Source organism: Anguilla anguilla, chromosome 16 (genome assembly GCF_013347855.1).
Source record: "Anguilla anguilla isolate fAngAng1 chromosome 16, fAngAng1.pri, whole genome shotgun sequence".
Lineage (NCBI taxonomy): Eukaryota > Metazoa > Chordata > Actinopteri > Anguilliformes > Anguillidae > Anguilla > Anguilla anguilla.
Window position 1 is genome coordinate 33,833,061 of NC_049216.1, and position 18,506 is coordinate 33,851,566.

Consider the following 18,506-nt stretch of genomic DNA (forward strand, 5'->3'; position numbering starts at 1 on the left):
TTTCTTTTTTTTTTTTTTTAAATCCTTGCTCTCCTTGCTATGTGATGCAGTGTCTGTGGGTATAAATAGCACAGCGCGGTCTCTGCTCACTGTGGGAGCTGTCTGTCATACTCCTGATGGGTGGGGTCAAGTCTGAGAGCAGAGTCATCAGCTCAGAAGGGGATTCGCCCCGAGATCTCGTACAGTGGGGGGGCGGGGGGGGGGGGGGGGGGGGTTACAACCATTGATTCTGTCTGCTCCAGGACAGTCCAACCAAAACAGCACACTGTGTTCTGTGTATATCAAAGGTAACTATAATACACTGAATTTACTTTAAACAAAATAAAATCAAGAAGTAACATATGGGTTATACAGTTCAATAAGCCAGATAAAATGAGGGGGGGATACTTGTCAATAAGTGTTGAATTTCATCAAAAAAGTACAAAATCTAGCTGTGTGAAACTGAAATTTTGGGTGTTCTTGAGCATGCAGAAGCAGAAGCCTGTGACTGACAGACCACAAACCAGAGACCAGGGATAGGCCCGACTCAGCAGACGAAAGGAGAAGCTAGCTCAAGCTTTAACTGCTTTAACGGAGGACCGTGAAACTACGTCGGGGTGCGTGTGCGGAGTAAAAGCTCTACTGTATCTCAGAGACCGGTGAACAGGGGAGAGGGGTTGGTACTTTGGGATTCGAAACACAGTCTCCACCTGTCACAGAACACAATATGAGGATGACATTTGCACGGTAAAAATGCACAAAAGCGGCATTTCTCTGGGCGTCCGGCTTTTGGTGGTGACGCCGAGATTCACGGTACGTTCACGGGGAGACGCGGGGATGTCGGCACAAAACAGAGTAATCTGGGCTTTTCTTCCGGTGCGTTGTTTGAGTCTTGAGTTTGAGTGAAGTCTGTTCATGAGTGTCCGGCTGGTTTACACAGACCCAGAGTCCGGTTCAGTCCGGTTCAGTCCAGTCAGCGTAGCCGATGCGGACGGTATTTTTTTTTTTTTTGCGGTGGTCTCTCTCTCTCTCTCTCTCTCTCTCTCTCTCTCCGTTCTTCCGTCACGCCCTCCGGTCGATGCGTCCCAGCGCCGCGTCGGACGCCACTCCCAGCATGCACCTCACTGGATCTCCTCTTCGCTGTCGGGCTCGCTGTTCTGCTCCTGCTGCATCAGCCGCTCAAAGTCGCCCGGCTCCAGCGAGGTCATTTTCCCATCAGCCCCCAGCTTCATCGGCTGGATCACATGATCCCTGCAAACAGACAGACACAGCCCAGTTAGACACCAGATCACATGATCCCTGCAAACAGACAGACACAAAGACACAGCCCGGTTAGTCACCGGATCACATGGTCTGCAAACAGACAGACACAGCCCAGTTAGACACTGGATCACATGACCCCTGCAGTCAAACAGACACAAAAGCGCAGCCTGGTTAGACACTGGATCACATGGTCTGTAAACAGACACAAAGACGTAGCCATTCGCCGTTCTGTGATGAACTTGCAAAACCACTGCGCCCTGCTAAAATAAGGCGGCTAATCTGACCCTCGCTTATTTGGCCGCTGTCGTGGGCATGGCGACGGCCGTTAATTACCCCGTGGTTTGTGAGCTGTGAAATGGGTTTCCATGACTCCGGCTCGTGGGCGAAACCTCTGTCTGGTGTGCGGACAGACCGAGCGAGAGAGAGAGCGAGAGGGTGAGAGTGAGCGAGCGAGAGGGTGAGAGAGCAGGCGACCGAGAGAGTGAGAGACTGTGAGAGTGAGAGAGCGAGCGAGCGAGAGAGAGAGAGAGAGCGAGGGACTGAGAGAGCAAGAGAGCAAAAGAGTGAGGAACCGAGAGGGTGAGAGAGTGAGAGAGCGAGCGAGAGGGTGAGAGACTGAGAGAGCGGGAGAGTGAAAGAGCAAGAGAGCTTGAGAGCGAGCCAGGCCCCTCCCTCTCCTCACCTGGAGAGCTTGTCGAACATGTTGACCAGCTTCATGGCCTCGTACTCCTTCTGCTCCTCCGTCATGCCCTCCATGGGGTTGGGCTGCTCGTCCTCCACACGGCCCGTCACGGGGTTGATGCTGAGCGGGACAGACGGACAGAAGGACAGACGAGTCCCTCTGCGTTTCACGGCTCGTATTCATAAAGCATCTTTGATTTCACAGCTTGTATTCATAAAGCATCTTCGAACAGGAGTCCCGGTCTAGGACCAGGCCGGTCCTGTCCGTATTATGACTATAATGCTTTATGACAGGGGTGACCAATCTTATCCAAAAAGGGCTGGGGTGGGTGCATTAACCCTGCACTGAGACACGTGTTTCTACTTATCAAGGTCTTGATTGTAGACCATGGTTAGTTAAATAGCTAAATCAAGTGTTGTAGTGCTGGGCTAAAACAAACACCTGCACCCACACCGGCTTTTTCGGATAAAGGTGAGGTACACCCTCAGAATCAGGGGTGCCACCAGGGATTCTGGTCCCCATGGAAAGACGTCACAGTGGGCCCCACCACCCCAGAAAATCCCGTTATAATTTTTGAAGGCCCCTGTCAGTCAGGGCAATTGTCTCAACTTCACCCCCCTCCCCTTTACAGCACCCCTGCTCAAAATACACAATCCTTATTCAATATTTCCTTTAACAGTGTGCTTTGTAAGCAGTTTTACATAAACTGAAGCTCTTAGTCTAAGTATAACATTACATTGTGTATTTACACAACCATCCCTATCCAGAGAAACTTTACTTTACATTTACATTACATTACATTACAGGCATTTAGCAGATGCTCTTATCCAGAGCGACTTACACAACTTTTTACATAGCATTTTACATTGTATCCATTTATACAGCTGGATATATATACTGAAGCGATGCAGGTTAAGTACCTTGCTCAAGGGTACAACGGCAGTGTCCTTACCCGGGAATCGAACCGGTGACCTTTCGGTTACAAGCCCAGTTCCTTACCCACTGTGCCACACTCCTCCCTCTCCTTACTGCTGCCCCCTCTTGGGATTTGAACTGGCAACCTCCTTTAGAACCCCAGTTCCCCAACCACTATACTCCGCTGGCCGCCCCCTTGCATGCAGTGATGGGTCGCCGTGGAGACCGCCGCGGTACTCACTGGTGTTTGGCCTCCCTGTACTCCTCCGTGTCGCTGTCGTCGTCCTCGGAGTACAGGCCGGGGTCGCGACCTCCTCTCATGAGCCCGCGAGCCGCCAGGAGCCCCGCCGCGTTCCCGTAGCCCGTGTACTTTATGAAGCGCGACACTGCGGGGACAAAGCACAGTTATAATCTAAATGTGAGCCTGCAACCTCTGCGTTACAATTCTAGCACCTAAAAATCTACACTCTTTTGCCTTATTAGGGCAGAGCAGTGTGCAGGTTCTGTAAGGACAGCTCAAGGTAGTGTGTGTGTGTGTGTGGGTTCTGTAAGGTAAGAACTGTGTAGTGTGTATGAGTGTGTGAGCGTGCGGGTTTTGTACTGTGTGTGAGTGTGTTTGTTCTGTAGTGTGTGCGCGTGTGTGAGTGTGCGGGTCCTATACTGTGTGTGTGAGTGTGCGGGTCCTGTACTGTGTGTGTGAGTGTGCGGGTCCTGTACTGTGTGTGTGAGTGTGCGGGTCCTGTACTGTGTGTGTGAGTGTGCGGGTCCTGCTCACCACTCTCCTTGCACAGCACGAACAGGAACTCTGCGGCGCAGTGCTTGACGTCGGTGTCGATGTGGGTCATCAGACGCACCAGCTTGTTCCGCAGGGCGTTCCCAACCTCCGGCCTGTTCTTCACGTCACGCAGCGGGGGCAGGACCTGCACACACACACGTACACACGTACACACACACACACACACACACACAAACACACACAAACATACACACACACACACACACACACACAAACATACACACACACACACAAGCGCGCACACACGTACATACACACACACACACACACAGACATACACACACACACAAACACACACACACACACACACAAACACACACGCACGTACATACACACACACACACATACATACACACACACACGCACACACAAGTGCACACACACAGACCACACAGACACACAGGGATGTGAGGATGCCAGCAGGACGTGTACAGCACTCGGGGATGTGCGCAGGATGTGCAAACGCCGCAGCGGACGTGTCCGGCAGGCCTCACCTTCGTCCTGAGGAACTTGCGCGTCTCCCTGTGGATGCGGGCGCTCTCCGTCAGGAGGTTCAGAGACGGCAGCAGCGTCTCCTTCAGCTTGTTTCCCTGGAGACCAGGAGAGACGGGTACCTTTATCGTTTCGGACATGCCTCCGTGGCGTTCGGTTGGCCGGAGAGGCGGACCGGTCTCGGCTGCGCCGGCCGGTGGAGAGAGCACACGCACCTGGGCTGCGTTAGCTAAGGTCAGCCCAGGTGCTTAAAGGTGTGCTACCCTCCACAGTTCGGGGCTGAGACCGGGAGCACGCACAGAGGGAGCGAGTTTTGAGTTTCGTTTCGTTTCATTTTGTTTGTTTTGTCCGAGCACAGCAAGACCAAGAAAGTAAAAACCCTCAGCTGAAAGGTTAGAGGAGCTGATCCGCTGAACAGCAGCCCAGCTATGAGCAGTGAGCCGAAAGGCTGCTGCTCAGTTTTGATTTCTTTTGTCTTATTTTAGTTTGTTGTTCTCGTTTATTGTTTTTGCCCGGAACCCCTGAGGGGGAAGGGTGACAATGTTTATTTCATTTTGTGTTTGTGTGGGTGCGCTCTCTCTCTCTCTCTCGCTCCCTCTCTCTCTCCATGCAGCAACCAATCGTGTTTCCCGGAACTGCCACATCTTCCTCCCAGAGGCGTCATGTGACAGCCTCCAATTAGACTGGACGCAGATTACAGGTCACAACAAGGCATTCTTGATGAACATCATATGCACGGTAAAAAAATTATTATTTATTATTATTAATTATTATTAATTATCTTATTTTAGGATTAAAAAAGGTCTGGATTATAGTCTTTAAGATGACCCGCTGTTCGCACAATCTGTGACCCGGCTGTGACACGGAACGGGTGTCCATAGCAACAGGAGCAGCAGGGGTTCCGCTGTCGCCTCTCACTCCGACGGTTTCGGCGCCCGAGGGGGAACCTGTCCCGTTTTAAACGTGTTTGCTTTCTCCTCCACGCAGCTGTGTCCCGCTCAGCAGAGTTACTGTTCCAGCTCTGCTTTCGTGCATCGGCAATTCCCCTGCGCTCGGTGGCACTGCGCATAATAACCTCATTAAGACAGTAACAGGCAACCGACTGGCGCACAGTCACACCTGGGCCAGACAGGTAGACACAGGAAAAACACCTCTGAGCACACAGGTGTGTGTGACTGTGGAGTGGGACGGTACAGCAGGAAGCCACTGTCCAGATTTGCGTGTGTGTGTGCATTTGTATATGTGTGTATTTATGTATGTGTGTGTGTATTTGTGCATGTATATGTGTGTGTCTGTGCGCCTGCGTGTGTGTGTTTATGTGTACCTGTGTGTGTGTATGCGTACGTGTATAGGTGTGTGTATAAGTGTGTGTGTGTGTGTGTGTGTATGTGTATACGTGTGTGTGTGTGTGTGTGTGTGTGTGTGTGTGTGTGTATGTGTATACGTGCGTGTGTGTGTGTGTGTGTAAGGACAGACAGTCCCGCTCACCCTGTCCAGTCTCCTCTCCATAAACTCCAGCAGCATGCTGACGGCGTCCATGTTGACCCCCATGTACTCGATGGAGCCCTGCTGCACCCTGGGAATGAGCAGCACGTCCAGGCATGGCAGCGGGAGGTTCCCCAGCAGGTTCACTGTGTGGCTGTGTCACACACACACGCACACGCACACGCACAAGCACGCACACACACGCACACACACAAACAGTTTGGAATGCGTGACAGTGCAATGTAATGATGAGGAAACAGAGTTTCTTCATCAGAGTTTGTAACAGAGGTTGCAGGTTTGATGCCCAGGTGAGCCACACTGCCATTATACCATTGAGCAAGGTACTTAACCTGAATTGCTTCAAGTCAAAGGATCAATCTGGGATCCGAAAATGGCAACAAAGTAAACAGACTTAGCCTATCACTGCTTACACAACACAAGTGTCAGCTGTTAATGCGAAATCTCAGAGTACATTTACAGGTCATTCCAAAATGTAAAAGGGGAGAAAAAATCTCCCACATTCACACTCAAGTGCTGAAAGACATTTATAAAATGAGCTGAAAGTGAAAATATATTTTTGCAAACATTCCTGCCGGGTATTTATCAGCACCCTGCTGTGTGTCGCCCCCCCACTGTTCCCTCTGACTCCAACACCGCTACTCACACCTGCTGTGGAGCTTCCTGGGGGTGCCAGACCCCCCCCCCCCCCCCCCGAAAATGTGCTCCCCTTTCTCAGCCCCTCCTGCCCCCCCCGCATCTCATTCCATTACTCCTTTATTTACTTCATCTCTTTCTCAGAATCCAATCTTCCGAGTTCAGGGAAAGGCATTTGACGAAATTTCCCACCGGAATCCCCCCCCCCCCCCATTTTGCGCTGCTCCAGTTTATTTCCAAAACACAAAAAGCAGAGTGAAAACAAGGGTGGAGGCAGGAGAGGGGGGTGGGGCGGCTCTTTAAAAAAAAAAAAAAAACGGCCTCATTCTTAAGCCTATTTAGGCATTAGATGCTGGTCCACTGGGGGAGGCCCTGGGTCATTCCAGAGATGAGACCTTAACCCATTTTTCAGCTAGCTTTTAATTTTATGTATCAATTATTGGATATAATACTATATTTAATACATATATGTTTATATTTACATAACATATACACATATTATACATTTTATATAATGTTTAATGTATTATTAATTTTGTGTATCTTTATTATACTTTAATGACAAACTTGTATATATCAGTGCCAATCCATGCACACACACATTAACCTCTTCTTTTTTCATCCTTCCTTTTCTTTCCCTCTCTTTTGCATGTATGTCAGTCTGGTCAGCTTTTGCCAAACGTCACATCCTGACTGAAGGTCAGACCATGGAGGGGGGTGTGGAAGCGAGAGATTTAAATTAAATGAATAGAAAAGAATGCCCAGAAAAAGCCTCAGAGGAAGTGTGTTCGGAGTCAGTGTCTTATGAAAGCATGATGTCATTATTAGCCCTCAAGGCTCTTCGTGCCGTGAAAGCAGGATAAGCTCTGAGCCCTTGAGCCTCTCGGATGGACACGGCTTACTTACCGAGAGTTTAAACGGACAAGGTCAAAGGTCAAGGCCAGGTGCTCCCTCTCTCTCTCTCTCTCTCTCTCTCTCTCTCTCACCTGTGGAACTCCTCCGTGCGGTCCTCCCCTTCCGCCGAGCTCATCAGGCAGTGCCTCAGTATCGCCCCCAGGTGTCTGTAGGTGGCTGCCTCTTCCTGCAGGGTCGCCCCCGGAGACGGGAGGGAAACAGAGGTCGCATTAATGCCATTGTGACATCATCACCAAGCTGCTATCAGCTTCAGCTCAGAGCAATTTAAGATTCCCTGTCATCAGTGAGATTCCTGTAGATTACTGACGGTTACTGAGAGAAACATCAATCTTTACCAACATTCAATGCAAAATTTAATAAACGATTGTATGTTTTAGTTGCGTGTTCCGATGAAAATCCTCAGATCTGCAGGAGTGGTTTAAGAGTTAAGGTAAAGGCAAAGAGTTTTTCAGGTGTGTATTTAACCTAGGTCTACACGCTATACTGCGTACAGCTGCACCCACGATTCCTGACTCCCCCCCCCCCGTCCCCATCCCCGTCCCGCCAGCACGCGTCCGCTGGCCCAGCAGCTGCCTGCACTTGGCCAGCGTTTCGCTAATTAGCACCACAGCGGTCGGCCAGCGGTCAGCGGAAGGGAAGCTGTCGAGGTGGGGATTTACTGGTGAGGGACGGCAAATTAGCTGGCGAACGGTCTTGCCGCCGGAGGGCCGCTCTGTACTGCCAATTTAAAAACTGCTGACAGAGTGAGCGGCGCCGACGGCGGTCCTACGGGCACTCGCTCGCTCGCCCGGCGCTCACCTCGTCCACCTTGCGGCGGTTGGTGTCGAAGGTGACGTTGAAGAGGATCTTGAGGATCTCCATGGCGCGCTCCGTCTCCTGGCGGCCCAGCGGCGGCAGGGCGGCGGCGTCGTCGTCGCCGTCGGCGTCCTCCTCCCCGCCGCCGCCGCCGCCGCCGCAGCCGGCCCGCGCCACCTCGTAGGTGTTGGGCCAGCGCAGGCCCAGCGTGGCGTCCAGCGCGTTGGCCAGCAGGCCCACGCCGCGCAGCTCCTGCGCCAGCTGCGCGCGCACGTCCACGCGCAGCGCGGTGAAGAGGAAGGTGAGCCGCAGGTCGAAGAAGCGCACCTCGTGGCTCCAGTGGCGCTCCTGGCACTGCTTCAGCCGCTCGGCCAGGCCGCAGACCAGCCGCAGCTCCGCCCCCGCCGCCTGCGCCGCCGCGCTGCTGAACACCACGTTGCACAGGCACTTCAGCGCCTCCACCGTCACGTCCAGGTCCGGCACCTCGGGCGCGGGCCCGTCGCCGGGGGCGATGCCCGCGTGCCGGCTCAGCGTCAGGACGGCGGCCCGCGTGGTGAAGGGGCGCAGGCTCCGCTTGTCCCGGGACAGGATGCGGATGGTCTCCAGGCAGGCCAGCTGGCAGGACGGCTGCAGGTCCCGCTCCAGGAAGCCCAGAACCAGTTCGCCCAATCGCTGTGGAGGGGGGCGGCAAAGGGAAAACCAACCTTAGCCACGCCCCTTAACTCCACCACACAGGGTGGGGCTAAGATGGGGGGGGGGGCTGGGAGGTGGGTTGAATCAGGTTTGGGAGGAAAGGGGAGGGGTTTGGGACAGCGTCTTGTTTTTACGATGGACAGCATCACTGCAGAGCTGGGACCAGGCTGGACGCGCACAAAATGGCGGCATTTCCTGCGACAGACACTGACGTCACGCCGCCCAGACGCCTGCACCTCGTTGCGCGCGGCTCCCCGCTGCGATTTTCCCCAAATAAAACCGCACCCTGCGTTCCTTCTGTCCACCTCTGGCTGTTTGCTGTTTCCCTCCTCTGTTTTACCGCCAATGCGGATGGCCGAGGGAAGCAGCGTGAATTATGTTCTCTCTCCAGAACCGCCGGCTCACTTTAAATGGCGGCACGAACAGAAATGGCGGTAGGTTGGGCAGACGCACGCCTGCGCGTTAACAGACGTAAGCGGGGTAGGACCTCCTGGTGTCCTCAGAATGCTGTCCCGGTTCCAGCTCCACAGTGATGAAGGGGGTGTTAGTACTACTCAAGGACCAAATCTTTTAACTGGAGCTTCCCCACCAGCACAGCATTGGAGCAGCGAGTGTTTGGATCAGTGTCAAGCTTTTTTTTTGTGTCTGTGTTGTCAGGCTCTCCCTGGCTGTAGCTCACGTCTGCGGTGCTTAAAAACTCCCCAGGACTGGGCCTGGATGCCCGACGGCAGGTGGTGGGTGTTGAGCTATGACTCTCTCAGAACCTCTCCTACCTGCTACTACTCTCTCAGAACCTCTCCTACTCACTACTGCTCTCTCAGAACCTCTCCTACCTGCTACTGCTCTCTCAGAACCTCTCCTACCTGCTACTACTCTCTCAGAACCTCTCCTACTCACTACTGCTCTCTCAGATCCTCTCCTACTCACTACTGCTCTCTTAGAACCTCTCCTACTCACTACTGCTCTCTCAGAACCTCTCCTACCTGCTACTACTCTCTCAGAACCTCTCCTACTCACTACTGCTCTCTCAGATCCTCTCCTACTCACTACTGCTCTCTCAGAACCTCTCCTACCTGCTACTACTCTCTCAGAACCTCTCCTACTCACTACTGCTCTCTCAGATCCTCTCCTACTCACTACTGCTCTCTCAGAACCTCTCCTACTCACTACTGCTCTCTCAGAACCTCTCCTACTCACTACAGCTCTCTGAGAACCTCTCCTACTCACTACTGCTCTCTCAGAACCTCTCCTACTCACTACTGCTCTCTCAGAACCTCTCCTACTCACTACTGCTCTCTCAGAACCTCTCCTACGCACTACTGCTCTCTCAGATCCTCTCCTACTCACTACTGCTCTCTCAGAACCTCTCCTACTCACTACTGCTCTCTCAGATCCTCTCCTACCTGCTCTAACTGCTGTGATTTATTCACCAGGCAGACTTGCAGGTCAGGTCAGTGGAACGTCTCCTCCAAGTAAAAGCTGGGGGGGGGGGGTGGGGGGTGGTTTGGCAGAAAGCTCCGCTTGCGGGTATCGATCTTTGCGACGGGCCCTTGAACAATCCTGACTTCACCACTCAATTAAAGCCTCCCGTCTGTTCCCCTGACAGCTTCAATTTGGACTTGAGCACTTCACTGAACTCTGACCCCCCCCCCCCCCCCCCCCCCCCCCCCCCCCCGCCCCCCATCCCACAGTAACAGCAGCCTTTCATCACTGAATGAACCCTGTCGTTTTTGATACCAACTGTCAAAAATCTCTGTTTTGTCTGAATCGATAACCAGAATCTAACACCAGGCCTGCGTCTGGTGTTAGGTACAGTTTTATATAGTGTTGGATATCGTTTCTCCAGTACTGCCTGTGTACAGGTAAGGCCCGTGTACAGGTGTCACCCTCGTCTCTCTCAGGGCTGCTGACTGGACGCTCTGTGTGTTCAGGCACTGACCCTCTGACCGCAGGGCTTTTGCAAGCAGAATTACGGGCCCTTCGGTTGAGAGCTGCACTGAACATCTCCTTCATGCTCCACAAGAGAGACAGCCACCATTTTAAGGTCAGAACAAAGTCGGGCTCTGGGGTAAAGTAATCTCCCAGAATACGAAGGAGAGAGGCTGTCTTCTGGGGAAGCCTGGCTGAAGATAAATCTTAGAAAAAAAAAAAAAAATCTTATAGATCAATAAATTCCCCTCCCATCGTTTCTCTCAGCAGGTCTGGGAGAGTTTAGCTTCCTTGAGAGCGTGACCTACATTCCAAGTGGAATGTTCCGCCAAGGCTGCCGTTCTGCCAGCCCGTCACGCTCATAGGAACTACCCTACACAAGCAAAGCCGTCCGGCGAGAAGCCTCGACTCCGTGTTTTACAGAGAACCTTAAGCACTTCCTTCCTTGTACGCCGCGGGCCAGTCAGACTGCTACAAAGTGCTAACTCAGAAAATAAAGGAAGGAAGGTGAACGTGGCACAGCTAAAACTGTGAAAGCAGAACAAATATAGTGGCACCAAGACAGCTGCAACTGTGCAAGGTTTTTTTAAAAATAAACATGCACACGCAAAAAAAAAAAGCTAAAAACTAGTCTGCCTTCACTGCCGAGTGATGAAATTGCATATTTTGCATAAAGGTTCTGTTTCTTCTGCTTGCAATGCATTATTGGACGATATCTGGTGAATGCTGTGAACAGCTGAGAACGGCAAATTAGGTTGGCAGTCGTTAGGTAACCAATTTGGGCCTGCCGACGGGCGTCATTGATTTGGTGCGTCTGTCGCACTCTCTGTGCCAGACGGGAGATTCTGGAGTTGTGCTCCAGTGACTGATGTCCACAGGACACCGCGGGGGGGGGGGGCTGTTAGTAATCTGTTAATATAACTCCCCATCCTGGAAAAAAAAAAAGCAAAAAAACAAAACAAGATGTGTGTGGCAACAGAGCAAGGAGCAGCGGGCCGAAGTCCCAGCCGAAATCACCGCCCCGCCCCAGGCGATGGGTAAGCTGATTTACCCACCCCAGGTCTTGGGTTAAGATGCCGCTGCAGTGCGTCCCTGTCTCCAGTAAGAGCGCAGCAGCGGCACGTGGAAGCTGAGATACGGGGGACACGGTGTACCTGTTTTTAATCTCGTAAAAAGCACTGAGAATGGGAGGGCCGACGCCCTACCACGCCGGGCAGGAGGTGAAGACGTCTCTCGCCACCCTTCCCACCGTGATGCGAACGCTACTCGGTTTAGGAATGATGCTGGGAGTGGGCGTGGCTTGTGGGGTTGTCGTAGCGACCACACAAACCACACAGGAAATCCAATGCTGGTTGGGAGGGAGGTTGCCCCAGGGGACTTATTTTTATCTCGTTATGCTGAATGCGTGTCACAAATATACAGCTACAGAGACGCCATTGAACACACACCCTCTCTGCAGATAGACTCAGGCTGTCTACGGGCAGAGGCTTACTCCAGACAGTGCAAACCCACAGCTTATTTCGCCGCTTTGAAAAGCAAATCCCCTTTGCGTGCTATTTGTGACGGGCACATACCACAGCCGAAGCAGGCTGACTTTGACCAACGTGCCAATTTAGTCATCGCTGACCGTAATCTGATTTTTGGTTTTCTGATTGTTGATAAGCCTTGGGTTTCATTACGCAAGTCAACTACCATAGATTTCTTTTTTTTTTTTTGCTACACTGGTACCTCTTGTAAATTTCCATCCTAATAAATGAGCATGCAAGGAAAGATAAAGATGAAAATTAATTAGTGAGAAAGAGACAGGAAGTTAAATGAAACTGCAACAGCCACTTCTACGACACAAATGACTCTGCACCGATGCTGCAAACAGTTCTTACGCAACGGTGTGAAGTGAAGCCTGGATATGTGACCTGACAACATCCTCTGATAACGTAGTTAAAAGCATAATTTGTTAGGACGCGTATGAAAAAGTCTGTGCTCGTTTCTACGGCAACCACCTTGTGATTTCCCACAATACAGCTCTTCTCTCTACCATGAGCCCGATGGGGCCAATAGCAAAATATGTTGACCAATAAGGAAGTACGCTGACAATGTGGGAACGGGCATCTCCGGGCATGGCATTGTTATTGAGTGGCAAACCTTACCTCCCTCTCCTCCTGTTCTTGTGTGTCAAACGTGAAGCACTGGCTTTTCTGAAACAAAAAAAAAATGGGTGGGCGGGTGGGGAGAGCGCAATGGAAAAGTTGAGTACATTAAGAGTTGATATTGCATAATTCATCAGAGTGATTTAGGTCTAGGTCTGGGGCTCTTTTTTAATCCAAACGTATTTTTCATTGCTCTCACCTCTCTTCGTCTCTGCGGTGAAGGTCAGAGATGTTGGCAGAGAGGGGACCCGACAGAGTGACTGGCAATAAACTCAAAGTAAACTGTGGCCTGCTTTCCTCCGCTACGCGCGAGATGTGAGCTCCCGTCTAACTCGCGTCGCTGAAGCCAGGCCACATGGACGGAGCACGTGCCGGGAGGGATCGGTGCGCCAGTTTAGCTAACGGGACTTTGGCGATGCGAAAGCTCACTTACCGAGCTAAATCGGGCGCAGTTCTGCTGTGCTTCTGCTGGATTTGACAGGGCCTTGGACATCCATTCGTGCTGCTCAGTCACCATAATCCAATTGCAAGCTATAACACAGCAGCACGCACACCCGCGTACGCGCGCGCGTGCACACACATTCTGGACTGATTTTAACTAATGTAATTTTTCCCAGGGTTGAAGTGGACTGTACGCGGCCACTTTGATTTTTTTTAAAAAGCGCCACCTTGTTCCGCGGTTGAAAATATCGAACACCAGCCCTGGTTATCAGGACTCTGACTCACTGTTTTACCCTAATGTTTGAGTGCCAGGCCTTATGGGGCAAGGATGAACTAACCTCAAAAACAACGGGAGAAGAATTATTTAGTGAGAACCAATAATGGAAGAACTTATGGTTTGAGGGCAGTAAGCAATTTCAAGCACACGCACAACCACGGAAGCACTTTCATCGAGCCAGACCTTTGTTTTGGCTTTTCCTTCATCTCAAATAAATCTACCAGCTGTATGGTTATTATTATTAAAGTTTGTTATTTTCTCTAAGAAAGCTCATTGACTGCATTTTAATTTTGCAGTTTGTATGAGTACATACGGACTTGGGGATGGAGTTCCTCCCAAAAACATCACCGCCTTCGTGAGAACAGCATTACTAGGCTATACATCAATATATACGACCCAATTCCGGATGGTCTGCTGCTGACTGCGTTACAGACAGTTTGGCTCTCTTAAATAGGGAATAATCATCGTGTGGTAAAACGAAAAACTGGTCACTGCCTGGTTGCTTCATAAATGAAAACGAATTAAACACACGAGAAGGATGAAGCCGTGCTTTACTTTCGCATCAGGGGACCATCTCAACCCAAACTCTGTCCAGAAGCCACTGAGCTGTGATCTCTAATTAGACGCCGAATTCACTTGTCCGGTAACAGCCTACTACATTAATGCTTCAAAGAAATTGTGATTTATGCATCAGATGTGAGCAATAATTATCGCTGGTTAGCCTATCCTTCTGATGTCGTCGATGTCCCTAAATTGTTATATGTAATGCTGTCTGATAAATTACATAATAACAATCCTTGTCATCATCATCATCACAACTGTTAGGAGTTATTTTATGGAAATGGTATGTGAAATTGCGAGATGAGCAACATTTTAACGAGAGCTTCATTAAACGAGAATGAATCATGAACATGAAGGGCTGTCCCAATCCGTAGAACAAAAGGTTTTTTTCACAGCATACAACTGCCGTCGCCGCGAATACCCTCTTTTACATAATAATAACACAGACAACGAATTGTATTCTATGACTGACAGCTGTTAAAAGCATTAGAAGGTATTACAGCTATGCACGACTAGTCACACGGTTTATAATCCGCGGTTTATAACCCCACTTCTAACTTGATGTGTTTATCGGGCCAGGATCGGCGTCATAGGACTAAACACGTTACAGTATTTCTGTTCTGTTAGCCTACTTCGTAATCATACTTTCATTCGGCTAGCTCTCAAATATGCTACCATATGCGCAACATTACAGGTGAAAATGCATGGTAGCAAACGCAGCATCAGGTTAGGCGGCAAATTAAAGCAGGTTATGTGCATGACTTCTATGATGTTGTGAAATTACCTCTTTATTGTAAGCCTGCAGAGCCATCAAAGCAGCATCTTGGTCGCCAGTTTCCATTTTTTCTATAATGGCATTCAAATCCATTTTCATTGCCGTCTCTCAAGAGCACCCCAATTTTACTAGCTTCGCCGACAGTCATGTACAAATCCCCTCGCAGTAGAAAATTTCGATGTGACTCACGCTGTTATTCTGACTCTTCTGCCCTGACTGATTCTAGCAACGGGAAGGCTCAAAAGGATGATAAGATTAGCGCAGGATCGCAATCTTATCGCGAGGGATTCTGGGATGTGAAGTTTTAAATTGGCCTTTTAACCTGCGCTCTCAGGAGAATGCTCTGCAAACAGGGATAGATAGTCTGTCTGCGGATCATAACAACTAGCACCAGAAATCACAGTCATCAGAATTGATACATGGAATTGTGAAATTCCAAGAGTTACAGTGAACAACACTTATCTCACCAACCAGGATAACTTATGTTACCAACCAGGATTGTGCCCATTGACACAAACATTAAGCCTTAAATAAACAAAATAAATGTTCTTGCGTTGAATATGTTGTAGGGAATATATGAGATCTGGGGCTGTGCGTGGGCGTGTCCTGTGTCTGTTTATGTTTTATTTTATGATGCTAATACTTTCAGCTATATGTAAGCTATGTAGGTATAATAATTAGTCCTTAAATTGTAATTATACATTTTTTTTGTTGCCAAATGTCAGTATAGTAAGATTATAATAATTAACACATATTGACCAAATAATATTTATAAGAGTGACTCTATGTATTGCACAGCGAGGTCCAGCACTGCTCGTTTCGACCACCGGGAGGAAATTAGCATTGAACTGAAACGCAAAGATGGCCGATTGGAACAGGGGTAAGTCATAACATGTAGCTGAATGCTGACTACTCGTCAAGCTCTAGCGAGACGTCTGTACTTATAGCCTCTTGTCATTTAAGCTTATTTTAATTTTAATCGCTGTGTTTAAAAACAGACGCGCAACACCTACTCGAAATAGAAGTGGTTGGTCGTGAGCTGAGTTAGCTTTAGCTTTGTTTACTTTTCGGATATGCTAGCTGGTTAGCAAACGATAATTTCAACACATAGGATACATAGCTAAGGTAAGCCGACAAATTTGCAAAGCTTGTCTGACGCACGGAATAGCAATATTACATTCTAACGTTCATGTGTTGCGTAGCTAAAATTCAATGCTGTGCGTTATGTTGGAAATGTTTATGTGGTCTGACTGTGGTGAACTCAAAAGAGATGCCCAAATTCTCACGAACTGTCACTTTTTAATGTAGGACATGGCGCTGTGGATGACATGTTGGACGCAGAAAACAAACTTCTTGCTGACAACCTGGCCACCAAAGTCTCCAGACTGAAATCGGTATGTTTGCTGTCAGATAACTTAACGCAAGGCTTGCACTGCTGTGCAGTATGATTTTGTGCTGGTTGGGAAACCAAGCAGGAGTTCAGGATTTTGTTGTTCCTCTTTACAGCTTGCCTACGACATCGACAAAGAAGCAGATGAACAGAACTCGCATCTGGACGGCATGGTGAGTTTGGTCAACGGAGAAAAACCTCCATTAAGGCATCTTAATCACCCTATATTTTCAGATCCCTGTGTTGAGTGGTATGATATAAATGGCAGGGCTTGTAACTAGGAGACTGATGTGTTCAAATTAAGTTTAGGTGCTTATGTTTGGCTGCCTTGAAAGTAAACACTGAAGTAACCCTGGGGCTGGGTGTAGGGATCGGCAACAAGGGCATCATCCAGCTGGAGGGGCGGGTTCGCAATTACTTTTGCAACCCCCCCCACTTCGCAATCTCGCCTAGGGCGACCGAAAGGCTTTAGCTACCCCCTGGGTAAACCCCACACTGTAATGGCTGAATGAATGAAGCGTGGTTTTATAAAAATGGGTGTGCATTCATCGGGGTGATAATGACGAATTGACTTATAGTCAGTGCCATTTAAACTGCTATTTGTCCAGGACATGGTTCCAATACAGCTTTGTAAGATAACTGGGATAAGGCTGTCTGCTAGCCGCTAGCATTCCTCTTGCAGTGGTTGTAAATACTGTATTTATTTGCAAGCACCTTCCCTACTTGTTTACCTTTTCTTGTTCTTTGAAATTATTTTATTTTATTTTATTTTTTATTTTTTCAGGACTCCGACTTCCTCAGCACCACCGGACTGCTGACGGGCAGCGTGAAGAGGTTCTCCACCATGGTGCTCTCGGGCAAAGACAACCGCAGGGTCCTGTGCTACATCTCCGTGGGGCTGGTGCTGGTCTTCTTCCTGCTCTACTACCTGGTCTCCAGGGCTCAGGCCTAGCGAAGAAATACAAAATTAAAAACTTTATTCCTCCTTAAAGGAGGACGGTCGCCGGCTCGCGTTCTCAGTTGTATGGGAATTTTACCTTTCCCCCCCAAAGGACGCCTGGTCCTTATTAACATGAAATTGTGCTGAAAACTCCCCCAAGGTCTGGAGAGAAAAATGGTGTTTGTTGTGCCTGAAGCTTTCCTTAGTGGGTGTGGAGCACGAGGGAATTTTGGCACGTGCGTTACCTTTATCACCTGTGCTGTCCTACTTTGTGAGTGCTCTGGATTTACTTTAATGAGATACAAGAACGGGGACAGGAATCGGTAAACACCCTAATGGGATGTTTTATAGAGGTTCACCTGGTGTCAAAAAAATAGATTAAATCTCTTTGGTGTGAAGCTACTTTTTTTCTAAATTTCAGGGGCAGGAAACAAGGTGCTCAGTGACACAGAAAGGCACCTGTTAAAGTTGGAGAACGTGGCTTTTTTTCTTGTTCTTTTCTTCCCACTGGGGTTTTTTTTTAGGGTTCAGGTATGATTTTTTTGCCAAATTTATCTTACTGTTTCCAGTGTAAATCATTTGTGTAAATTTGTGACGGTGTCTTTAAATAAAATTGAATTGAAGTGATAGTAGGAGTCATGGAAACCATCTGTTGGGCCAAAGGTAAAACAGGTATTTCTGCAAAATGTACTCATTGGAATGTGGGGGTTTTGGGGGTCATGCATTTTTAACCACCAACCCTCGCCCCGCTTAGGCATGTAATTACAAGAAAAATCACAAGGACAGCATTACTTATTTATTTATATTTTGAAAATGTATAGTGCTTTGTTTGGTCAAACTGTTGCATATGTAAACAATTCTGCTAGCTGTTTATGGTTTAATATGTCTAATTGTATATTTCATCTTATCTTGGTTGGTTTAGGGACACCACTGTAATATCTCCCACAGAAAAGTAATATTTGCAATAAAACAAAAGAGGACCAATCGTTTGTTTTTTTAATGTTTTCTCTTAGTTACATGTATGAGGTTCTGTGTTATTTGATACTTGAATTTGCACCTAAAAATGAATGGCGAATGTTTATGATGGCAGTGGCACAGGTGTTAGTAGTGCAGTGGGTATCCATATGGAAATAAAAGTATTTCTGTGTTGAATTTTAGGAATACCTGAACCAATTATTAGATAACTGATGGCGTTAGGGAAAAATAATTTAAACGGTACTAAGCGTGTAACTAACTATGGTATCCTCTCATTTCTATCTTGACAAAATGCAGCAAAAATGTTTTGGATAGCGGCCTAGACCGAATAAACTGGTCGCGGTCGCCGGCGGCTATTTGTCAGGTTTCGGGGAGTGTCGTTTTCTTTCGGCTATTTCCGTT

At 48.9% G+C, this 18,506-nt stretch overlaps 2 protein-coding genes across 6 annotated transcripts; one reads left to right on the forward strand and one right to left on the reverse strand.

The window, feature by feature from the left end:
- Nucleotides 1-4: 4 nt before the first annotated feature.
- ric8a (RIC8 guanine nucleotide exchange factor A) lies at nt 5-15,126 on the reverse strand. 4 transcript variants are annotated; one of them, XM_035395918.1, is made up of 11 exons: nt 14,809-15,126; nt 12,746-12,793; nt 12,327-12,344; nt 7,980-8,648; nt 7,253-7,347; nt 5,616-5,766; nt 4,130-4,225; nt 3,615-3,759; nt 3,081-3,225; nt 1,925-2,083; nt 5-1,230 (listed from the first exon to the last, which is right to left on the reverse strand). In XM_035395918.1, exons 1-11 carry the CDS (start codon nt 14,896-14,898, stop codon nt 1,101-1,103), a joined length of 1,746 nt encoding a protein of 581 aa, XP_035251809.1. In that variant the 5' UTR covers nt 14,899-15,126; the 3' UTR covers nt 5-1,100. The 4 variants fall into 4 exon arrangements, with proteins under 4 accessions (XP_035251809.1, XP_035251813.1, XP_035251812.1 ...); XM_035395922.1 differs by having other exon boundaries at nt 1,925-2,044; nt 14,809-15,102; XM_035395921.1 differs by lacking the exon at nt 12,327-12,344 and having other exon boundaries at nt 14,809-15,108.
- Nucleotides 15,127-15,579: 453 nt separating this feature from the next.
- LOC118215296 (BET1-like protein) lies at nt 15,580-18,109 on the forward strand. Of its 2 annotated transcripts, none has more exons than XM_035395938.1 (4): nt 15,580-15,679; nt 16,108-16,193; nt 16,306-16,362; nt 16,974-18,109. In XM_035395938.1, the coding sequence occupies exons 1-4, from the start codon at nt 15,661-15,663 to the stop codon at nt 17,139-17,141; spliced, it is 330 nt and encodes a 109-aa protein (XP_035251829.1). In that variant the 5' UTR covers nt 15,580-15,660; the 3' UTR covers nt 17,142-18,109. The 2 variants fall into 2 exon arrangements, with proteins under 2 accessions (XP_035251829.1, XP_035251830.1); XM_035395939.1 differs by lacking the exon at nt 15,580-15,679 and adding an exon at nt 15,690-15,924.
- Nucleotides 18,110-18,506: the final 397 nt, after the last annotated feature.

Excerpts from the sequence above, each read along its gene's own strand:
- ric8a (XM_035395918.1), bottom strand. The coding sequence starts at position 14,898 with ATGAAAATGGATTTGAATGCCATTATAGAAAAAATGGAAACTGGCGAC. Across the intron at positions 4,226-5,615 it reads TGGAGAGGAGACTGGACAGG|GGAAACAAGCTGAAGGAGAC; the intron begins GTGAGCGGGACT and ends CCTGGTCTCCAG. Across the intron at positions 3,760-4,129 it reads GCAAGTTCCTCAGGACGAAG|GTCCTGCCCCCGCTGCGTGA; the intron begins GTGAGGCCTGCC and ends GTGTGTGTGCAG.
- LOC118215296 (XM_035395938.1), top strand. Across the intron at positions 16,194-16,305 it reads AAGTCTCCAGACTGAAATCG|CTTGCCTACGACATCGACAA; the intron begins GTATGTTTGCTG and ends TCCTCTTTACAG. Across the intron at positions 16,363-16,973 it reads ACTCGCATCTGGACGGCATG|GACTCCGACTTCCTCAGCAC; the intron begins GTGAGTTTGGTC and ends TTATTTTTTCAG.